Below are 21,100 nucleotides of genomic sequence, written 5' to 3'. Positions count from 1 at the left end.
TACAATAACAGAAGAAAAAATTTTTCATCCTTAATGTTTGCAGTCTTCTAAGATAATATACAACAGGTGGAGATAAATGTGGTGATGGTAAATAGAAGAAAATTGGAATGTCGGCCATCAAGGTAGACTGTGATCTCAGCATATCTCAACTAGTGGTAGACTTGGGCATTTTGTGGTTATGAAAGCAAGGAGAGATTTCAAGTGGTATTTAATAGAGATAGCAGTGAAACTGATAGAGAGTTGGAACATGGGAAAAGCATATGAGCCTTTGTTTCCAGCACCTGACAGCTGGTGACATGAAGGTGACATTGTGATTTGTCTGGAAACAGGGTTCTTTTTAGCCAATAAGGCATGATCTAGGATCCTGAAGTGGAAAGGAGCAGTTTATTTTTTGATGCCACTGGGAAAAGGATACTAGTGCTGGGAACAGATAAGAGTAACTTTCAGAAAAATGAAACTTGTGGCAGCACTTTGAATGGTATTGTTATAGTCAGAGGAAAGGATATTCTGACACAGGAATGAAAGAATTTACAGGATTCAGTTGTTTGGATAAGATTAAAAATTGATATTTCAGAAATATTTAACAGAAATAGATGGTTTTCCTCTGTCTGAGTAATGTTATTTTTATGGACTCAGCTTTGAAGTGGTATCATTGTGGGCTGCAAATCTGCTTGACTGGAACAGGTAGAATAGAATTGTACTTTGAAGGTATTTGAAAAGGAACACCTCTGCCCGTATCTGTTGCCAAAGAAAATTAGGATATTCCCGGAAATGACTCATTAGGTGGGCCTCTTCAGAGCTGATTCTTTATCAGGGCTTAGCACAATAGTGGGAATTTTACTGCTGGAGGGGCAGTTTTTCAGGCGAGGCATAAAGTCCAAAGTCCCTGAGCTAGATTATCTGAATATTCCTTATCTTTGGAGGTACACAGGAGGTACACAATGCTCTCTTGTCCCAGGCTGCAATATTTTGTTATGTGTTGTTTGTGTGTACATTCATTAAAGTATTATGGGAATGAAAAGTGCTGTTGAAAAATATGGTTATTTGCAAACTGTTATGGCATAAAAGAACACTGGGTTGAGTGGGCTGCTAAGAAATTTAGTGAGCTGTTAAGGAATTTAGCTGATGCATTTTGAGTTAATAAATGTCTTCCTTCAAATGGGAACTTCTCACTTATCTTGGGGTTGCACAGCTGTTGAAAGCTGTTGAGCTTGTTAAATCTCCTTTCTTCAATATCGTGTATCTTTGTTGTTGTTGTCCTCAGTTTCAAACATGTTACAAAAGTTCAGAGATGATCTGCCAGTTGAGACGGCAATCTGCTTAAACATTTGAGCAATCCAAAGTGGTTGTAGAAGGTATCTTGTGCAGTGAAACTGCTTCTGTGACAACTTGCCAAATTCAAGGTATGAGGAAGATTCAAGCTGAGTAGCAGTGGGAGGGGAGGAGATGGTAAGTAGGAGACTTGCTGGAAGCTGCCTATCTGTGTCAAAGGGTCTCCTGTTTGCAGTTCTAGACAGGCACTGCTGACTCACAGCTGAACTAACTACTTATGCTGAGAGTTTCTAACAGATTAACTCTGTAGCTTTTGCTAAACAGACTTGGCTTGTCTGTAGGTATCTGTAGAAAAATATCACATGGGTTTGTACCGTGTTTGTTGTGACAGACTGTAGTTCTGGAACATAAACTATTAGCTGAGTTAAAATAGAAATGTCTTTGGCTTGTGAAGCATCATGGAATTATGTATCCCATGGGAAAACTGCAGGGGCAGTCCTGTATATGCATGCTGCCATATGCCCTAGGACAGCAGATTCCTTTTAATTTTTTTTTTTCCCTTCTCTGAACTGAAGAGCAGCCAGATGCAGTTTCTGGGGGTTTTCTTGTTGATTTTGATTTGTTTCAGATCCAGCCTTCTCTTCATATTCTTCCTTATCACAGCTACACGTTGTCCTGGAAGGATAGGTACACCTGGACACATGGGTGTAAAGACCATGAATAACTTGACTGAACAGCTGCTGTCAAGTTACACAATTAAAGTGCAATAAAAGATATTAAGGATATAGAATTCCAGTATGAAGCATTGGAACAGATAGCTAGGAAGCAATTTTTTGTCACTTTGGTGGAAGGAAACCTTATGTGGTAAGGTGTTAGTAAACTATTTTGACACAATTATTATGTTCTGTTCAGGCATCAAGCTTAATGGGACATTTAAGGTACAGTTATTTAATTTGTGCTTCAGTGTGAGTTTTCTACCCCAGATTTACATTCCTTCTGCTTTTCTACCCATGTTCATCAAGACCTCAACTTTCTTTAAGTATGAGAGATTACCTGTGACTGACTCATTTGTTGCCACACAAGCCAGAAAAAGGCTATTATGGAGTCATCTGAAGCTCTTCAGTATATCTTGATTTTTGTCAGTCACCTGTACTAAGATGCTAAGATAACTCATCCCAGCCCTTAGGGCAGGGTTAGAGCAGGTCCCCATGAGTGCATGAACAAAAAACAAAAAAAACCCCACAAAAACCCCCCAAACAAACAAAAAAAACCCCATCCAGGTGATATATATATATATATATATATATATATATATATACATACACACACACACCCCTTAGGTAGTTTGATCATTTCTAAAAAAAAAAAAAAAGTCCTCTTCTCCTTAACTTTCATTTGAAATGACAATAATTGCTCCACTAACTTATTGACCCTCTCTCTTGACCTGTTTTCTCCAGAAGAATTCATAGTTATCTTTGTGCAGGGCTTATGAAAAGCATTGTGTTAGAATCCTCAGACACTCCTGGTTTCTTCTCACTGTGGGGTTGTTTAAGATGAGGTAACATTCTTTCCAATGAACTGTTGCATTTTATGATTACTGGTTTGGAGTGAACTTGCACCAGCTTGCTGGTGTTTGGGGTTTACTTGATCTGGGATGCTTGCCTTCTACAAAGTGCCATATGTGTTATTGGGAGAGATTCTAGTTGGAATGTGTGGAATTTCAGTAGGACTCAAGCCATATAAAAGGCATGTGCTTTAGGTATGGGAAGGTACTCCTGTTAGTGCTGTACAAAGCATGGGATAAATAGTTGCTATGTAAGCTGTTGGTGATTATACTCAGAAATTGCAGAGCTGAACGTCTAAAATGGTTCTAAAGACCTAATTTAGTGCCTGTGTTCTTATGCCCATTTACTGTTAAAATACATGAGTATTAGGGCACTTTATTTGATTTTAAATGATTGTGTAGGTGATTTGCTTCTATAATTCTTTTATAAGGCTATACATTCCTCTCTCCCACCTCTGCTATCCCTTTCCCATTTTGAATTGTCATTACACCTAATACAGTTGGATTCAAATATTTAAAATATAACTTTTTATAAGGGGTTTACAAATTTTATTATTGTCTTCCTGTTATTCTGACTTTAAACACAAAACCAATGTTTTCTTAAAATCATGTCATAAGCTGTCATTTTAAAAAGTAAATTATGTGACTCATGAACTCATTTGAGAAGCTAGGCATGATTACTTATAAACAAGGATAGTATTTTTTCCCAAGAGAGGGCTTTAAAGAGATGAGAATATTCTGAAATTTTCTCAGTTTTTGAGTCCTGGTGGGGTTTTTTTGCTTGTTTTTGGTTTGTTGGGGTTTTTTTTCCCTAGTATACAACTGCCTTCTGGAGACTCATAATTATGTTTAATTACCAAGTGGTGGTTACTGCCTCATCCAGAACTTAGATGTGAAGAAGATTAAGTCTGTGTTGTAGCAAAAGGACCAAGAGAGGAAATATATAGCTTTCTCTGATGTCCTTCACACACATTCCAGTGAGGTTTGCTGTTTTCTCTTGTGTGAGAGTAAGGGGAATGGTTGTTAGAACAAAAACAACCAGTCTGTCTTGGATAGATTTGTGTTACAAGACTTTGTGTTCCCAGGAGACTATAAATTTAGCATGCTGTCTGAAAGTTTCTGATAGAGCTATGAGATCCAGAGCATGACAGAAATGACTGGCCTGTTACTGATGGGAGCTCCCAAACAACTGAGAAGGGGTAATCTCCTTGAAATATTTTAAACAAACTTTTAAATAATGGTGGGGGAATAGTTGAGCTGGAAAGAATGATGCCAAAGGCAGCTTTAACAAGTAAGGTCTCAAAAAAGTTTTTGTTCCTTATCAAGGTAACAAGACTAACACCCTTTTACAATCACTGGCTCATAATATTACTCTCCCTTTTGTTTTTCCTCTGTTTTCTCTCTTGCTTCAGTTTGCCTCTGAGGTTTCAAGGTTCAGCGCTGCTGGATAAATGTTAGACATACAATTTGATAGCTGTTTAAAAAACATTCCTTTTTCATGAATTTAAACTGCTTGCTAAACAAGTCAGGCCCAGATCTGGGCAGCTGTTTTGTCTGTGAGGACTTCACTTTCTGGTTTTGCTGTTTTGAGTGTTAAGGGCAGTAATGGGGAAAGGAAGCCTGGCTCTTTAAAGAGAGAATGCCATTCAGCAGGATTCTCAATGTGTTCTACTTAAACAGAGAGTGGCTGCTCCATGGAGGAAAGATTGCACTCTTTCACAATAGTCACTTGCTGTTAGTGCTTAGCCAGCTGTATCCTAGCTTTGGGACCTTTGCTGCTTCTGTAACGTGTGGCTTTCTATAACTCATTTTTATTGGAATAGCATCAGCCACTTCTGGAGCTGCAGTCCCAACTCTGCCATGATCAATACATTACCACAAAGTATAATGAAGGAATCTATTGGAATACATCTGGTAGTGCAGTCTTCATCTTCCTTGCTGGTCAAATGACCAACATCCTGTTTAATGCTTTAAATTCCATCTGTCTCTTCATGGTCACCGACAGTGCACACGTGCATACTTCAGAGAGTTAAGTGATGTTCCTGGAAACTGTAGGAAAGATTTCCCTTCCACTTGGGTCATACTGCTTCCCTTTATATTTCCATATATCACAACACAAACAAGCGTACCTTCTGCTAAAAATGGGTGTTTCCTGTGTTTACGATGCGTATGAATGTTCAGAGTAGGTGGGTAAAGAGTTATTTCTGTCACTGGTGTCTCTGAATGCTCAGGATACAGTGCACTGCTGCAGTTCCTTTTCATAAAGATTGCATAGCAAGAAGGAACATTTTAGGCCTGGGATTTTTGCCTGCTCTGGCTGCAGATGTGGGAGTGCAAAGGTGGCGTTTGAGTACGAGAGAAACCCCAAGGAGCCAATCCTTGTCCTTTTACAGCGCACTGCTGATGTACGGAGTGTGAGAACCAGATACATACAATATCATCACTTTAAGGGGTTTTCCTGCATTGTTTAAAGCTGCTAAATTAATTTTTCCTGCCTTCTTTAAAGCTCCAGGTGTGTTTGTGTGTGGGAAGGAAGATATGCTGCTGAAACCTGCCATGCTCTTCCCTCAGCAGTCGAGCAGCTGTTGGGGAGTTCTTGTATCTCAGTGGTAAAGAAGTCCTGAACTTATTTCATGTTAGAGGGGTCAAAAAAATAGGGCTTAAGCAGTTTTGCACACCTAGCTATTAATTTTTATGCATACTGTTGTGGCAGGACAGGGATTCTGACTTGCTAAATCCTTAAAAAGGGATTTAAAATCTAAAAGTTTGTCTGTATCTTGGTACAAATATATGCAGTTACTTACTTAGATGACCTAAAGAGAAATTATGATGAGCCTTGTGGAAACATGGAAAAGAAGGGAATGATGCTCTGGGGACAGAAGTGTTGGAATTAGTTTGTTAAGATAATTAAATTATCTGTTGGGCAAATTACTTGAGACTCTTTAGAGACCAAGACTGAATTTCCTTTCTGTTGGGAGTTAGAATAATCCAGTGAGGAAAGACTTAATTCTATTTTTATCTTTTACTCAATAAATACTTGACTGTAAAATTTTTGTCCCTATCCCAAATAATCTGAAACTGATCATGTGGATGTGGGAAACAAGACTGAATTTTTTTAAACCCTAGTCTGGTTAGAGGAAGGGAGTGATCCACGGTAGGAAAAGTCTGAATGACAAAGGGCAGGTTTTTTGTTTTTAAGAAGCAGACACTACCATCTATCTGTTAGAGTAGCTCAGGTTTAGTGATCATCAAGGGGAATTGATTAGGGGAGTAGTTTAGTTATTGAGAAAAAGGACCAGCAAAGACTGAAGAAAAGTGACTGATCTGTCAGCAGGATGTATATGTCTTTGGCCATGTTGTTTCAAAGCTGAGGATATCTGCATGTTTATGTTAACACTGGGTCTCCTTGTCCTTGGAACGAAATTGCCTCATCAGCAGAGCCCCTTAGGGGATTGCAAGTCTACCCAAGACGTCATCCTCCTCTTATAAAAGGGGAAAACTGCCAGTTCTGGTGTCTCTGACCCCTTCCTCCCCCCTCCCTTCCACTTACAGAGCATCAAGGGGCGGACCTTCTGCAAACTTCACATCTTGCTCTCCCTTGGAGTGTTCATTTTTCTCCTAGCAGTAATTTGATCTTGGGCTGTTCCAGCTTGCCTGTAGTGCATAAGCAGAGGACTGCATATTGAAAGACTTGAGTTTTCTCACTAGACAGAGTTTTCTGATAGAAGGATGAAAATGTCTTGCAGGTTTTGAATGAGATTAAAGTTGAGAGGTCCTCTTGGATTATTTTTTTTCTTTAACATATCTATGTCTATATAAAGAGAGGTCTTTAAGGGCTTGTAACTGTTGAGAAGAGAATCAACATGACACTGCTGGAACCAGAAATGCAGATGACAACACTCCAATCAGGTACCACTCCAAACATATCCTGTGGTTAATTTTTACTAGTGAATCATGGTTGCTGAACTTTATAGGAAGTGCCAGGAGGCTGTGTGACTTCACATAAAGACAAATTAGAGAACTGTGGTGATTCCATGTGCAGGTTGCAGATGGGTACTTTTTGGATGTTAAGTACTGTTCAATTTAGAGCTTCATCAGAGATAAAATTATCTCTCTTTTCTTCCCTACTTGGTCTCCAGTGTTAAATTTACATGGCTTTTGAAGGTTACAAAACTTCAGTCAAAGCTAAGACTTGTTCTAAGGACTTGTACCTCCATTTAGCTTGTGACTGATTTATGTGTTTTTACAGTTAAATATTTTCTGATTTAAACATAATCTTGATACTTTGGAGAGATTTTAAATTGTGTAGTTTGGGAAAAACTTGTACTAGAAACTTTCCAGTATTTCTTTTACGTCTAGAAAGTCTGTTTCCTTGAGAATGGCAGTGGTATTTTGTTTGCATGGTTCATTTGTAAGTACTGTGGCCTCCTGGTGATACTATGCTCACCCATTAGATATGTACAGGGTTGCATTTCTCACATGTAAGCCATGCTCAAATGAGAATTATCTGTTAATGGGAGCATGAGATACTTCTGTAGGCTGTTTTTATCTGAGGCTCCAGCACATTATGTAGTCATGAAAATAAATACATATGCAGATATGAATGGCCTTTGTTCTGTGGATGGGAAGTGAGACTGTAACCTTGGTAAAATTTGACCACAAGGTTGTAGTAGCCTAGTTTGGGTTTGTGTGCTCTTAATCTCTTGGGTAGCATTGTCTGAAAAGCAGCACATAGGTAATGCCAAAAGTGTGAAGACATACTTGTTCCTGAAAGTCAAATGCTTTTTCATTTCCTTAAGTAGTGACTGGGAAAAAGACAAGTAAAACAATAATTTCTTAGTTTAATTTTTTCCCCTAAAATTGCTGCCAAAATTGCTGGGTTTTGTTTGGGTATTTTTGTTTTGTTTTGTTTTTTAGTTTTTTTTTTTTTCATGAATTGACCGTGTTAATTTCCCTAACTTAATTTTGTGTGTTTCTAAAATATCTGTGAAGATTTTTTAATGTCGCTAAAGATCCTGTATGACCTTTATTTTATAGTCCTGACATATTCTTTGTTGTTTAGAGAACCACAGTATGGTTTTTTTGTATCTCCTCTTGTAGATAGGAAAGGCAGGCCTAGATCTTATAAAGTCTTTGTCTCAATTCAGAAGAAGGTTTGTCTCAAATCAGAAGGAGGTTTGTATGTAATACATCATTCCTCTAGTTGTACTCTTGCAGTTTGTGAATTTTGGAGGTAGGGTTTAGACACTAACAAGGTGTTTGGTATTGGACAGGATTCATATGGCAGGATAGTATCTAATCTGGCTTTGTTGGGAAGAAAGCTCTTATGTGAAGGCCTGAAAAAAGATGTTGACTTTAATATGCTTTGTTTCTAATAAGTTTTTTAATTCACCCCCCCCCCCGCCCAAAGAACAGCCATGAATTTTTATTTCAGGGTTCTTGTAACTGAATTTGTGCATTATATTCTCAGAAGGTGACAAAATTAGGTAACACTTGTTAAAATTAGGAAATCTGTCTTCTTAATAGTATTGCTTTTTCTCAAAACTTTAAGTGGCTGTGTTTCTTGTCTCTTCCAAATTATGGTAACCAAATTATGGTAACTCCTGAGGCTTTCATTTAATTCTGAGGGTGGGAGTTTCTCCCACTAAGGAGTGCTTGTATGGAGCTTTTGCTTTAGTCCCCTAACCCTAGTCCTAGATTATGCAGTGGCATTCTGTAATGTTGAGGCAATTTCCTGGCAAGTTTAGCTTACCTTAATGAAGGATACAGATTTATTGCACCTCTTCCATCAGCAGCCACTCTCTTCTCTTCTGGATCAGCCACTGCTGGACAAATCTTAAGCAAGAAGCAGGCGAATGTTTACATAAATGGATTCACAAGATTGGTGGGGAAATGGAGTGTGACAACAGGAACATGAGCATTATAAGTTTTAAAGGTCTGTCTTGAATAATGGAAGTGTATTACAAGCTTCTAGATAAGGAAAACAGCTACTTGATGATGAGGCCAGTTTGTTCAGCTGTAATATTTAGAGACTTCAGATGTTGTTGTTGGTTGCTTGTTTGGCTTAGTGAGGTAGTTGTGTGTTGGGCAAACTATTTGAGACTTCAGAGGCTGAAATTGGATCTCCTGTCTGTTGAGAGCTAGAATGAGGAAAATGACTTAGCTGAGGAAAGACTTAACTTCTCAAATCTTCTCCATCCTGAAGTTCATCTCCAGAAGCCCTACTGGAAAAATGGAAGATGGAAACAGTTGTCCCAGTCAACTCCTCAAAGTTTCCAAACATCCACTGAAGAAAGAGGAGAATCATGGCCTAAGCTGGGTAAATAAATTACCCTGGTAGAATTTACACAGCTTGCACTCCATAGACCAAAAATTCTTCAAGACTGCAGGTCATGAGGCTGTGCTTATTTACTGCTTGGGTATTGATGGGAGTCAACTCAAGAAGGAGGAGTAGCTGAAGCCATTGCTGACCCAGGACAAAGTGTCTGTATTCCATGTTGGTGGGCACATGAAAAGCAACTCCTTTGATGCTAAAGGTGAGAAAACATTCTTAATGTTTTGGAGAAAGAACTGAGGGGGACATTATAACTTTACTCTTCTGGGAGTAGAATAGCTTAAGCAGAGAGAGACTGTTTCTTCAGAACAAAGAACAACTGAAGCAAGAACAATGTGAACAGTGAGGTGCATATTGTATTAACCAGAGAAAAATTAAAAACACCTGTCAAACTGAACAAAAGGAGGAATAAAAAAACCAATGCCAGTAGTGACAGCAGAGGAAGGAAAAAGTAAAAGTGGAAATCAAGCTGAAAAGACATTCCAAAAAAGCAGTAGACCCAGAAAAAAAAAAAAAAAAAAAAGGCAAAAATATGACCAAAAAGGTAACTGCTCTATTTGACATCTCACTGGACGACTAAACTTTTTTAAAGAACTGGTATTACTGCTCCAATCATTCAAAAAGCAGACATACACAGTGGGGTGAAATTCCACATTCGGTTTCGCAGTTTTGGAAGCAGCCCTGTGCCAGTTTGTGTGTTTTCATTCTGCTGACAATGAAACTGATGTGCAGATCTGTACCAAGCTCTTAGCAGTGGGAGCTCTCTCTTTAGTGTTTTTTTTCCCCAAGAGTCACTTAGCTTTTTTGCTGCCTTGACTCTTTCAGCATCTGAATCATTTGTTTTCTTTATATTTATTTGCTGATTCCAAAAGCTTGCTGTTTCCTTCCCATTATCTACTTCAACCTAATCTCCCTATGTAGCCTCTTTTTTTGTTCTCCTGAAGCCTTTTTGTTATTTGTTTCATTATCTAATTATCCCATATAGAGATCTTGCAAATTCTTTTGCTGTTGGTCACTGTTCAGTCAGGATGTGGACTAAATTGTTTTTGTTGTTACCTGGCTTTGTAACAGACTGGCCACTGAAGGAATGAGCGATGAATGTTATGTTTTCTTTTCCTTGTTTTTTTTTAATGGAGAGGCAAGAGTGCTAGAAGCATACTTTATTTTGGACACAATCTACAATTTAGTAACACTTAAGTGTTTTTGAACAGCCATATGAGGGACTCATTCAACTGGGGAAATCTCAGGAGCCTTGGGTGTGCTGCTGACCTCTATATGCAAGTTCTGTGTTCAAATAACAAACTTTCAAATATAATTTCACTTTCTTTTTAATTTCATTTGGTTTTGTCACAAATTCCTTTTTATGGCTTCTGTCCCGGTGGCTGGGCAGAAGTGGGCATGCTGTACATATTCAGAGGTGCAACCAGCCAGAGAGAGAGAAACCCTAAATTTCAGATTGTTTTTTGCCAATGTTTTGCATGGATGGAGAAGAGTTATGGCCTCTTAGGGTCATGTGGAGTCTAACAGTGCATTGCCAGAATTAATGGATGCTAGCACTTGGACAAATGGCTACTTCTGGTAATGAATTCTATTTCCTTATGGTTTTGCTCTATGAAAAACCTTTGTTTGCTGTTCTGGGTAGCTTTGGTTTGTTTCAGTGCACAACAATGTTGTTTGCACTGTCTTGGTATAGATTGAACGTTAATAATTGTCTCATTTTAATCTTCTTTCTGTGAGTATACTGAAAAAAATTAAGATTGTTCAGTGTAGGGTAGTCTGTTGAATAGCATCTTTGGGTTTTGATATGTTTGTTCAGTTGACCTGCTGAAAAAAAACCTTAAAGTCTATTAGATATCAAGACAGGTATGCAAACCCAGAAACAGGTGGTTCTAAACTGTCAGAAGTTTGGTTTAGATGAACAAGAGGGTTTTTTCCATGCATATTTAGAGAACAAAAGAAGAGCTGTTTTGAAGTCAGCACTGTAAATGAGCACAGAAATAATTTAGTTCTCTGTAGTGGATAAAACTTGACTTCTGTGGTCTAATTTGCTTTGTATCCAACTGATTCTGAAAAAGGAACAATTCTTTCAGCTAAAAATTAGTGTTATTTTGAATCAAATGCAAGACTTCTCTCGTTTTCTGGGGAAAGGTTGGATTTTTGAGCTACTTTAGCAGATTAGGGATATATTAAATTCAATTTAAGCAAAAGCAGTGCTGATCCCTTCATTCTTTCTTTCAAAACACAACTCCCAGGCTCTTTTTCTTCTCTCTTTATAGGATTTAAGTTGAAGTGCTTTAGGGATGTCAGCTGCTAAACTGCTTTTAATGGGAAGAAAGGGGACAGACAGCATATCTGTGTGTTCTTAGAAGGGATATGTCCCCCTCCTCAGCTCTTTCAGGAGTGACAAATGTCAGAGCTGCAGTTTGTGGTTGGTGTTCTCATTCCTGTTTTAAATAGATTTGAAATTCAGTATTGGCTTTTAGTACATGAGGAATGACCTTTCCTTGATGCAGTAAAATGCCTTCTAACTTCATCTTGTCTTTTTCAAGCATCAGTTACAAAGATTTTTTTTTTCCTTGCTGTTGTTTTCATTTTCTAATGAGGGGACTTTGTAGTTGTGAGTTTTTTTGCATTTTGTTTTGTTTGAATAGTAGAACTTACTTTTCTTCTCTTTTCTTCCTCCCTCCCTCCAACTTGGAATTTCAAGATTGCAATGAGCTCTTGAATCAACACAATTGGGATTTTGGTTTTGGATGGAGGGTGGAGCTGAGGGGAGAACATTCCTGGCTCTATAGTTTGCATCATCACTACTTTAAAAATAGAACTTTTGATTTCTGTTTGGAATCGATGGCATTTGGAAATGTAACCTTTTGTATCTGGGTGGCAAGTTCCTGGGGAGTGTAAAGAGTTCCCCTGTTACTGGTACAGCTCCCTGGGTGTGTATATTCTGAGTAGTGATAAAATGACTCTTCACTGGCTTTTAACCAGAATCCTGCATGTGATTCAAAGACTGAACAAAGTTATGTGAGCCTCATCGTCATCATGCAGTGGGAATTCTTTCCGAAGCAGCAAATGGGATGTTCCTGAAGTCAGCTTTAAATATGGAAATTGTGCAGTTTGCAGCTCCAGCACAAAAAATTCTGCTTTGGCTGTTATAAGAGGTGGAGAGAGGAGTGCACAGCTGTAAGCTGCACATTAGTGAGTTATTCCATTCATGAAAGATCTGAATATAACCTTTTGCTACCTTTTATCCCTGTGATTAACTATTGAGTAAGCAAATCACAGTGTGGTTGTATTAGCCAAACTAGAGTTAAAGGATTGCACTGAAACTAAATATATAAAGGATGCTTTTCTTTTTTTCTATTTTTTGTGTGTGTGTCAAGAATGACAGTCTACAATAAAGAGTACTCATTAGAATAATTTAGTTAAGCAGTACCTATTTCTACTGACAACCTTAAACAAGAAACTCCTGGAACTCTCTTTATCCCTGTAGTAAGTATTTGTTGAAGCATTAAATCACCTTTTGAAAATAATATTTTTATTTTCTCCATCTTGAGAATACTTTGTTTATTCTTTTTATACAGCAAGTGTTACCCTATAGGTTAAGAAAGAGAGAGTAGGAAAACAACCATTCAGGCAGCTTTTTGCCCTTATCCCTTCTGTGAAGTAAGATTAACTTGCAGGGGGTCACAGACAGGCTGTACTTGTTCTAAAACAGTAAAGATGTGGTAGACACAAAATGATTATTGACTGACTACTTTGTCTCATAACCCTTCTTATGGGTCCACCTTACTTTAAAATCCAGCTTCTGAGAATTAACTTTAGGGGGGTGGGTGTGTGTGTGTGTGTGTGTGTGTGTGCATTTTAACCAGTTTCCAGTGTAAACAGTAAGACTGTCATCATCATGCAATTTTTGGTATCATTCACCAATTGTTATTAAAAACAAAACAAAAGTTTAAAATGCATGTAAAGTCATGCCAGGTTTTATATGTTGTAACTGTAATCAAAACAGAGTCTTTCTTTCTGTGAAATTAATGCATTATGTACAATGGGCCCTGCTTAGCTGTTGTCATCATACTCTGTGAGTTACCCACTCATTTACATACTCTGTGAGTTACCCACTCATGATGAATATGAATCAGCTTTGCTTTAGGAACATAGTTCAAATGCATTGGAAAAAAGAAGTGAAAAAGGATTACTTTCATTGGGTTCTTATTTGAGGTCTTTAGGCACACTTATAGGAATTATTATTGATTATGTATATAGGCTCAGACTGATAATTTTTTTTTTTGTGGGCTCAGGCAGATCATAGTCATCTTCATGACCTGCCACTAATTTAGGTTCTGGATAATATCTGAACGTGTGCTATGCTGAGTCTCTCTAGGCTGGTATGATGATTACACCACATTCTTTGCCTGAAGGGATGCACTGCAGACACACATCCGTTCTGTCTCCCAGTTACCTGGTGACTCCTTGCTATCCAGTGTTTGCCAGATTTAAGAGATGGCTAATGTTTAACAAAGTGCTCGAGTTTCCATGCCTGTGTGATAGCAGAAATTTGCATTAGTGTTTATAATCAGGATTTTTTTTTTTAATAATGGGATCCAAGTCCAGTCTACATTTTGATTGTAGACATTAAAGTATAATTTTTTTTATGTCTAAGCATCCATGTGAATCAATCCGTAATGTTCTAATGTGTGGCCAGAGCTGTATAGATCAGTGGTAGGGATTGTAGGTAACTCCTGAGGTTTTGGAAATGTCTCTGATGTTATTCTTTGATATTACGTGGAAGCTACTATCAATAAATTTTTGTATTAACCTGTTTGCTGTCTGCTTTTGCCAGTCTCAAATGACTCCTACAGCACAAAAAAACCCCGACAAAAAACCCACCCCAAAATCCAAAGTAATCTACAGCTTCATGTTGCATCTGGATTCTCCTTGCTTTGGAGCTGCTGCACCTCAGTTCAGACTTACAGCACCCTCTGCTGTTCTGACCTTCGGGCTCTTCCAAGGAGAGACTGGCATTTCTTCCAAACTGTCTTTTTAAATGGAGAAACCTCAGCTGGTAGTTTTGAGGTGGTCTGGTTTCATTTGTGGCTAAGGAAACACGAGCTCTGATTTATGGGGGTGAAACTAGAATCTTTGCCTTAATAGAAGAAATATTGCCCCCCTTTCCTCTCAATTTCTTTGTCATGAGAATTTTACCATCAAAATCAGTATAGAAAACTGGTTTAATTACATTGGCACAGCTCCCTTTTGTGATTACCCTTGGTGTGGTTTAAGAATGCTGTCTAATGTAGCAATAGTTTAGGTAGGTAAGAAGTCATAAAGCGATGGAACTGGAATTTCTCCTCAGGGTTGCAAAGCCCCCTCCCCTGCTGCTGCAAGTAATCCTGTCCTATAGTCCCCTACATAAATTTATTGAGCAATGCTTTAAAAAGTGTTAGATTTCTCACTCATGCTGGACAGCTGTCCTAGAATTTTGCTCTTTTCTTAAAAGTCTTCTAGTTTTCAATATTAAATGTGTCAGTGGCTTTCGGTTCAAATAACCTCATAGTTGAACTGATGCAAACCTTAATGCAGGCAAAATATTCTCCCTAGAAGAAGCTGCATCTACTTACAATATTCCTAAAGTAGGCAAGTGCTAAAATAGTATTTGCTAATGTGACCTGCTTAATGGTTTTTTTGTATCTTTCTGCAGTTGATGCTTATTTTAAATCCTATCCTCTACATAATGTTAATGATGCTTCCCAGGCATTATGCACAGCACTGGATCCCCAACAGGATATGAACCTATTTAATTAACCCAAGTGAAAAGTAGGTTGAGAAATGTATTTGTAGTTCTTTGTAGTCTTCCATTTTCTTTGCCCTGATTGTTTTTCCTCAAAAATGAGCGTATCCCAAATAAAGAGATTGCAGCTTCCAGTGAAGCACAAGCAGGCTTGATCAGTCTGTAATCATAAGTGACCCTGAGGAGATTTTTGTTTTCTTTTTTTTTTAATTCTGCTGGAGATACTCTGGATGAAGCTGTTGTTCCTTGTCTGTGTTTTTCATTATTTGAGATTTGGACTTTGTCTTCACTGATGTCAACTCAAATATATGCCTTTTAAAAATATATTGAGTGGTTTTGATTTATTAAAGTTACTATGTGACACTGAGGTATCACCGATGAAAGATTGCAACTTGTAAAACATTAGGTTCAGAAAGTACCTTGAACTTGACTACTGCAAACCATTCCCAAAGCTTAGAGCCTTCTATGTTCCTTCACTAAAAACTGAAATAAACAGAAAACTTTTCAGTATATCTTAGCTGATTTTGTTACCTCTGAATAAGTAAAAACAAGATCCAGATCAGTAGACTCCTTTTGGAAAAACCACTGTTGCTAATCTTACCTTGAAAACTGAGAGATTAATGAGATTCTGGAATATGTAGTGTATGAAAAGTGGTCTCTAAGGCATGAAAATTTCAGCCTATTTAAAAGTCAAGGCATCTTTTAAGTTTAAGCTAGAAAATTACTGGCAACTTTAAATGGACCAGAAGAGAACAGCAATTTTTAACAGACTTGCAGTGCCCTACAGCATTTTAATTTTCTTTGCTTTTTAATTTATTATTATTTCTATATAGTGCACAATATACAATCTCCATTCTGAGATTTTTAAAAATTTGTTTTTCTTACGGTTATTTTTCTTCTTCTCTTTGTACTGGGCTTTTGCATTATGGTGACAGACCAAGTGGCTGCCTATAATAAGAGCCTGCTCCACTCCTCCTAGTTTTCCTTGGAGAGAGGCAATCACTGTTTGCTGTGGTTGTTGATTTAGTGCCTGGGAAGAATGAGGTTTTTTTGGACCCCTTTCTCATCTCTCTCTTGCTAAGGGAGCCTGCGTCATTGAGAAATGTTTAACCTTCTGGCCCTAAAGCAGGACTGGAAACTTTGCTGCAAAATCTAGAAGCTAAAACTGGATCTTGCAAATGTTATTTATGTGAGCTACTCTTTCCTTTGATTTAATTGGGACAGGAGATTGCAGAGCTTGATTTAGAATTTTGAGTAGCAACTAATTTGGAGAGTTAGCAGGGGGGAAAATAATTTCTTTAGTGAAAAATGGTGAGTAACTGATTTAGGGGGAGAGGAGAGAAGAACTGGGAGCAGAAAACGGAAAAGTGTGGGAGGACTTAGTGGAGAAAAATGTCCTAAGATCATAATTCTGGCATTGTCAAGTACTTGAGTACTTCTTTCTAACTTGTATCAGGAGGCTGGCTGTGCATAGTTTTATTCCTTTATAACAGAACTTTATAACAGAAGTTGGTTGTGGAGAGCCAGGGGCCTAAATTGTGGTGGGAACCTAATTTCCACGGGGTAGATTTAATAGCAGATACTACTCCTTGTATCTGTCCTATTTTCCCAGACTGCCCACTTTTTTCCTTCTGCCTCCTCCCATCCTGGACCATGAGGGTTGTTCTAACACTTCTGCAGAATTTCCAGATGTCTGGCTGCCCTGCTGCAACTGCACTCCATTAACTGAGAGGGAAGAAGACGTTCAGAAGTCCCAAACATTTCTGCAGCATAATCATAATAAATCTGACATATCATGAAGCTGTTGTGCTAATTAAGTATCTAGTGTGCTTGTAGTACAAAGAGTAATCCTGATGTGCCCACAGAGTGTTGATTTTATTTCACATGCTCTGGCTGTCTATACACAGCACATGCCTGTGTGTTTATCTTCAAGATATTCCAAACAGAAATGTGGCAGCTCTGTCTCTTGGGACCCAATATCTTTATGGTAAACTAAAATAAAGATATTAAATTGAAACAAAAATGAAGAAGCTTGTCTCAAGAGTGAAATAACACAAAACAGTTTAAATTAATTGTCCCAATGATTTGTTGTGACCAGTGGAAGGGAGGAGAAGGGATTGTACTTTTCCTTCACTCCTGTTTTGCAGCAGCAGTAGCAGCTGAGTGCACCTACTGCTTGGCCCCAGCTAGCTTGGACAATTGGACTTTCTTGTGAGGAGTCTAATTCTCTTTTGAAAACAAAGCCATTAAAACCCCTTCACTTTTCTGATGGATCAGTGACTCTAATTAACTCACTGAACTTTCTTATGAAACCTCGAGCCCTCAAAAAGAAGGAATGATGAGAGCATAATGCTAGATTCTTTCATCTGGCTTGGGTAATAACACTTAAACTCCGTACTGAACAGTGAAGCTGAGGAAGCAGATAAACACTTCCAGCTCAGAAATTGTAAGTAGGGTGAGAAAACTACTGAACTCTAGGTCATGGAGCCTATAATGGTGGCAGTGGCTGAGCAGTAAGTCCAAGAGACAGAAAAGATTGGCCACCACAGAATAATATACAGTGCATTATAGACTCAAACTATTAAGAATTAAATTAGAAGTAAGTGATTCTTAGGAGAATATTAAAAATATGATCATTTCCCCAGTACGAGGTTTGTCATGTTAGAATTTGCTTTGATTTTACTCTGAGGTTGTTACCTATCTATGAAGAGACAAGTCCCTGGAAAAAGGGGTGGTTACACATCTCTCACAGATGGCTGAAGTTGGAATGTCGTCTTCTCCAACTCCCATGCTCAAGCAGGTTCCCCTAGAGCCAGTTGCCTAGGACTGTGTTCAGATGACTTTTGAATATCTCTGGGCAACCTGTGCCAGTGCTCAGTTTCACTCACAATAAAAAAATTCTTTCCTGATGTTTTAGGGAACCTCCTGTGTTCCAGTTTGTGCCCATTGACTCTGATGCCGTCACTGGGTAACGTTTGAGAGGAGTCTGGCTCTGTGTCCTTTGTACCATTCCTTCAGGTTTTTAGATGGATAAGCTCTGTAGTACGGCCATGGCTCTCTTGTACTAGAGCCAGCACTGCAGGGGTGGCCTCATCAGGGCTGAGCAGAGTAAGATCATCTCCCTTGGTCTGCTGGGAACATTCCTCCTAGTGCAGCCAAGGATGCCTTCCTTAGCCTTCCTTGTCCAAGGCACATGGCTGTCTCGTGTTCAACTTGGTGTCCAGTGGGATCCCCAGGCCCTTTTCTGCCAAGCTGCTTTGCAGCCACTTAGCCCCCAGTCTGTGCTGCTGCACCCTCCTGGCCCAGCCAGTCAGTTTTCAGTCCACCTCACGGTCTCCTCAGCTGGCTTAGACTTACTTCATCAGTTTCTCTGGAGGATTTTGCAGGAGGCAGTGTCAAAGCCTCACTGAGTCAGGACAGACAGGCAGACAGTATCCACTGCTCTCTTCTCTTACACCACGTCTGTCTCTGCACACTGTAGCTGAAACCTAAAGACAGATTTGCTGTCATGCCCAGGGAAAAATATTTTCTGATAGGAGAGAATTGTGAATTCATAGTCAGTTCTGGCCTTACTGTAGCATAGTTGCTAAAAGTAAGCATATGGCAATGTCTGTTCTGTTACAATTGGTTTTGTTCTAAAGAGTTCACATGTGACTTCTGTTTAGCTGGCTGTTAGATGTACTGGCAGCGAGCAGCCAAGTTCTGCCAGATCATCACAACTGGCAGCCATCTAAAAACCATATCTTTTCCCTTTGCATGTTTGTCTATTCCATTAGATCCTCCACCTGTTTGCTTTTACGCAGTCCCACCTTAATGGTCCCTCTCTTGTGTCTGGATTCATAAAATAGATTCGGTAGCCAAGGACGGGAGGAGACAGGGATTTCTAATTCCATTCTGACAGACAGACTCTGTGTTATATGTAAATCTCTCTACTTGTTTTAACCTAGTTTATCCAACCAAAATGGTTTTTTTCATAGATTTGAATTGATTAGAATCCATAAATGTGAGGTTCTGACTGATAAGTTTTGGTACCTTATACCGAAGCAAGAAAGGAAGATCTTAAAGGGGTGTGAGGCAGCTAATGGAAAATTGTGACTGAAGAGACTTCTCTGCATATTGTTTCAGGTGAACTTACAGATTTAGGAGGAGGCAGGCGGAACAGAAAGCTGATGTCTGAATCAGAACATCATGTTCCAAGCACAGTTTTCTTTACAATTATATGCTCTTAGGCTACGTGCCTTCCAATGCTTTTAGGCCAGCTGGTGATTAAAACTTCTAAGATTGACAGGTTTTGCTGGGGAGAGGGTACACCCTCACAGCTACTTGCCTTTTTTCTTTGCTTTCATGGCTGACATTACCAGAAATCTTGAATATGAGATAAAATTTGTTTTAAAAGTAATCGTGCTCCTTGTAAAGGATGCCTGTATCTTTCCCCCCCTCCCTTTAGATAAAGGAAAGTAAACCTGTGGTTTGGTTGATGCAGAATGGGATTCAATTAAAAATGGAGTCCATGGAAAAGGAATGGTAGTACTGTCAAAACTGCATCTTCATAAAGTGATAGGCAAGTGAGTCCCATTTAAGCATTAAAGGACTTCTTCCACCATAACATGACAAGAATATTTTTCTTGCTAATCAAAAGCTGAGTAATTTAGCAGCATCCAGGTAAAAACTATCCCAAATCTAGTCTAAAATTGTCCCCTTTTTGAGATTTGTGCTTTATGTTTCACTTAAGGTCTGAAAGGTCTGCATGTGTGGAGGGGGGATGAATCCATACAAGACCCTGGAGGTTCTTTCCAGGATCAGTGTGTCCATGTCATGAGTTTAACCATATCATGGTTGTTTTGCCTTGACATTGTCTCAGGCTCATTTTATGTTGCAGCTATAGATTAAAACTCAAACACACTACATTTTTATACTGGAAACAAATGCAGTTGTTGAAGCCACCATGAGAGCTTGAGATTGGCATTGATATATCCAGGGAATAGCTGAATTTCAGCACTAAAGGACGAGTTTGAGCATTTGATGTTGGAGGTGATATACAGATTTTTGGCAATGCAAGAACTACACATTATACATTATACTATACATTATAAAGAGAAATTTGTTTCCTACCTCAAATAATCCTGACAGTAGCAGTTTTCTACTGTGAGGTGAGATGAGCATCCATGATGAGGGAAAAGGAGGCCACTGCTTTTACTGGCAGCTGCCCACTGAATTGGTTTAGAGGTATCGTAAAGCTCGGTCTCCTACTTTACCTCAACCAAGCCTCTATTACTACCTGATTGTGACAAAGGACTTGAACCACTTTTAGAGAAAAAGTTAAGAGTTGAAAAAACCCACATTTAAAATGATTAGGGTTGGCTACTAATTTATTAAATGAATGGGATGGTTTATGGTCTTTTTAGAATTATATCTCCATTAGTGCAGTTTCTTTTGAGTTGTGAAGAAAACTTCTGCAACCATAACCTTTAATAGCAATCTGTGTCAGATTAACCAAGAATAATGGTCACATTAAGCCTCAACAGTATTATTACTGCCCATGTAACCAGTGTGTTTGGAGAAGGAAGTAGCTTTCTGGGCAGAAGTCAGTCCTGTAATGAAGGTTTACCTAGTAGCAATTCTGCTAGTATAAGCTGAGAAGTAAATGAAGGGTTTGCTAATCCTTCCACAAGCAGTGTGTGAGCACAGAGTACAGCCTGGCTGTTCCCTCTCTTGTTTAGGTACTTTAAAAATAGGCTGCATTTTCCAAGTGTTTGCAGGTAACCCTCTTGTGCAGTAAGTGCAGTAAGTAGGAGGGTTTGATAGAGAAGAAACCTTTTATTGCCAGACGTTTAAAGGATGTGGGAGAGAAGTACAGGATAGCTTTTGCTCAACAACCACAGGAATTAGTGACATAACTTCTCAAACTCTTAGACATGCCTTAACATGAGGGGAAGGGTATCTTCCTCCTGTCCTTTCCCAGTTACTCCCTCCTAAAACCAATTTGCTGTTTTAAGACAAATTCAAATTGTTTCCTTTTCCACTCTATCCTGCTCACTAACCCCCTTGGTCTGGCAGCCAGAACTTCCTCTGTTTTTCTGCTCTTGAGAGCAAAATCAAATGTTATGGACTTTGCTGTTTTCACTTGTTCATAGTGGTT

General features: G+C 38.8%; 1 protein-coding gene across 1 annotated transcript in view; it reads left to right on the top strand.

Moving 5' to 3' along the window:
• Positions 1–6,684: 6,684 nt before the first annotated feature.
• Positions 6,685–21,100, top strand: part of MRTFA (myocardin related transcription factor A) — a 65,922-nt gene continuing 51,506 nt past the window's right edge. The window contains exon 1 of the mRNA XM_059846497.1: positions 6,685–6,745. Coding sequence (XP_059702480.1) covers positions 6,700–6,745 — 46 coding nt within the window. The 5' untranslated portion in view covers positions 6,685–6,699. The remainder of the gene's footprint in view (positions 6,746–21,100) is intronic.

The sequence above is a fragment of the Haemorhous mexicanus genome, chromosome 5 (genome assembly GCF_027477595.1).
Source record: "Haemorhous mexicanus isolate bHaeMex1 chromosome 5, bHaeMex1.pri, whole genome shotgun sequence".
NCBI classification, from domain to species: Eukaryota; Metazoa; Chordata; class Aves; order Passeriformes; family Fringillidae; genus Haemorhous; species Haemorhous mexicanus.
Note: the sequence above shows the minus strand (reverse complement) of the source record. Positions and strands in the feature narration are given on the sequence as shown.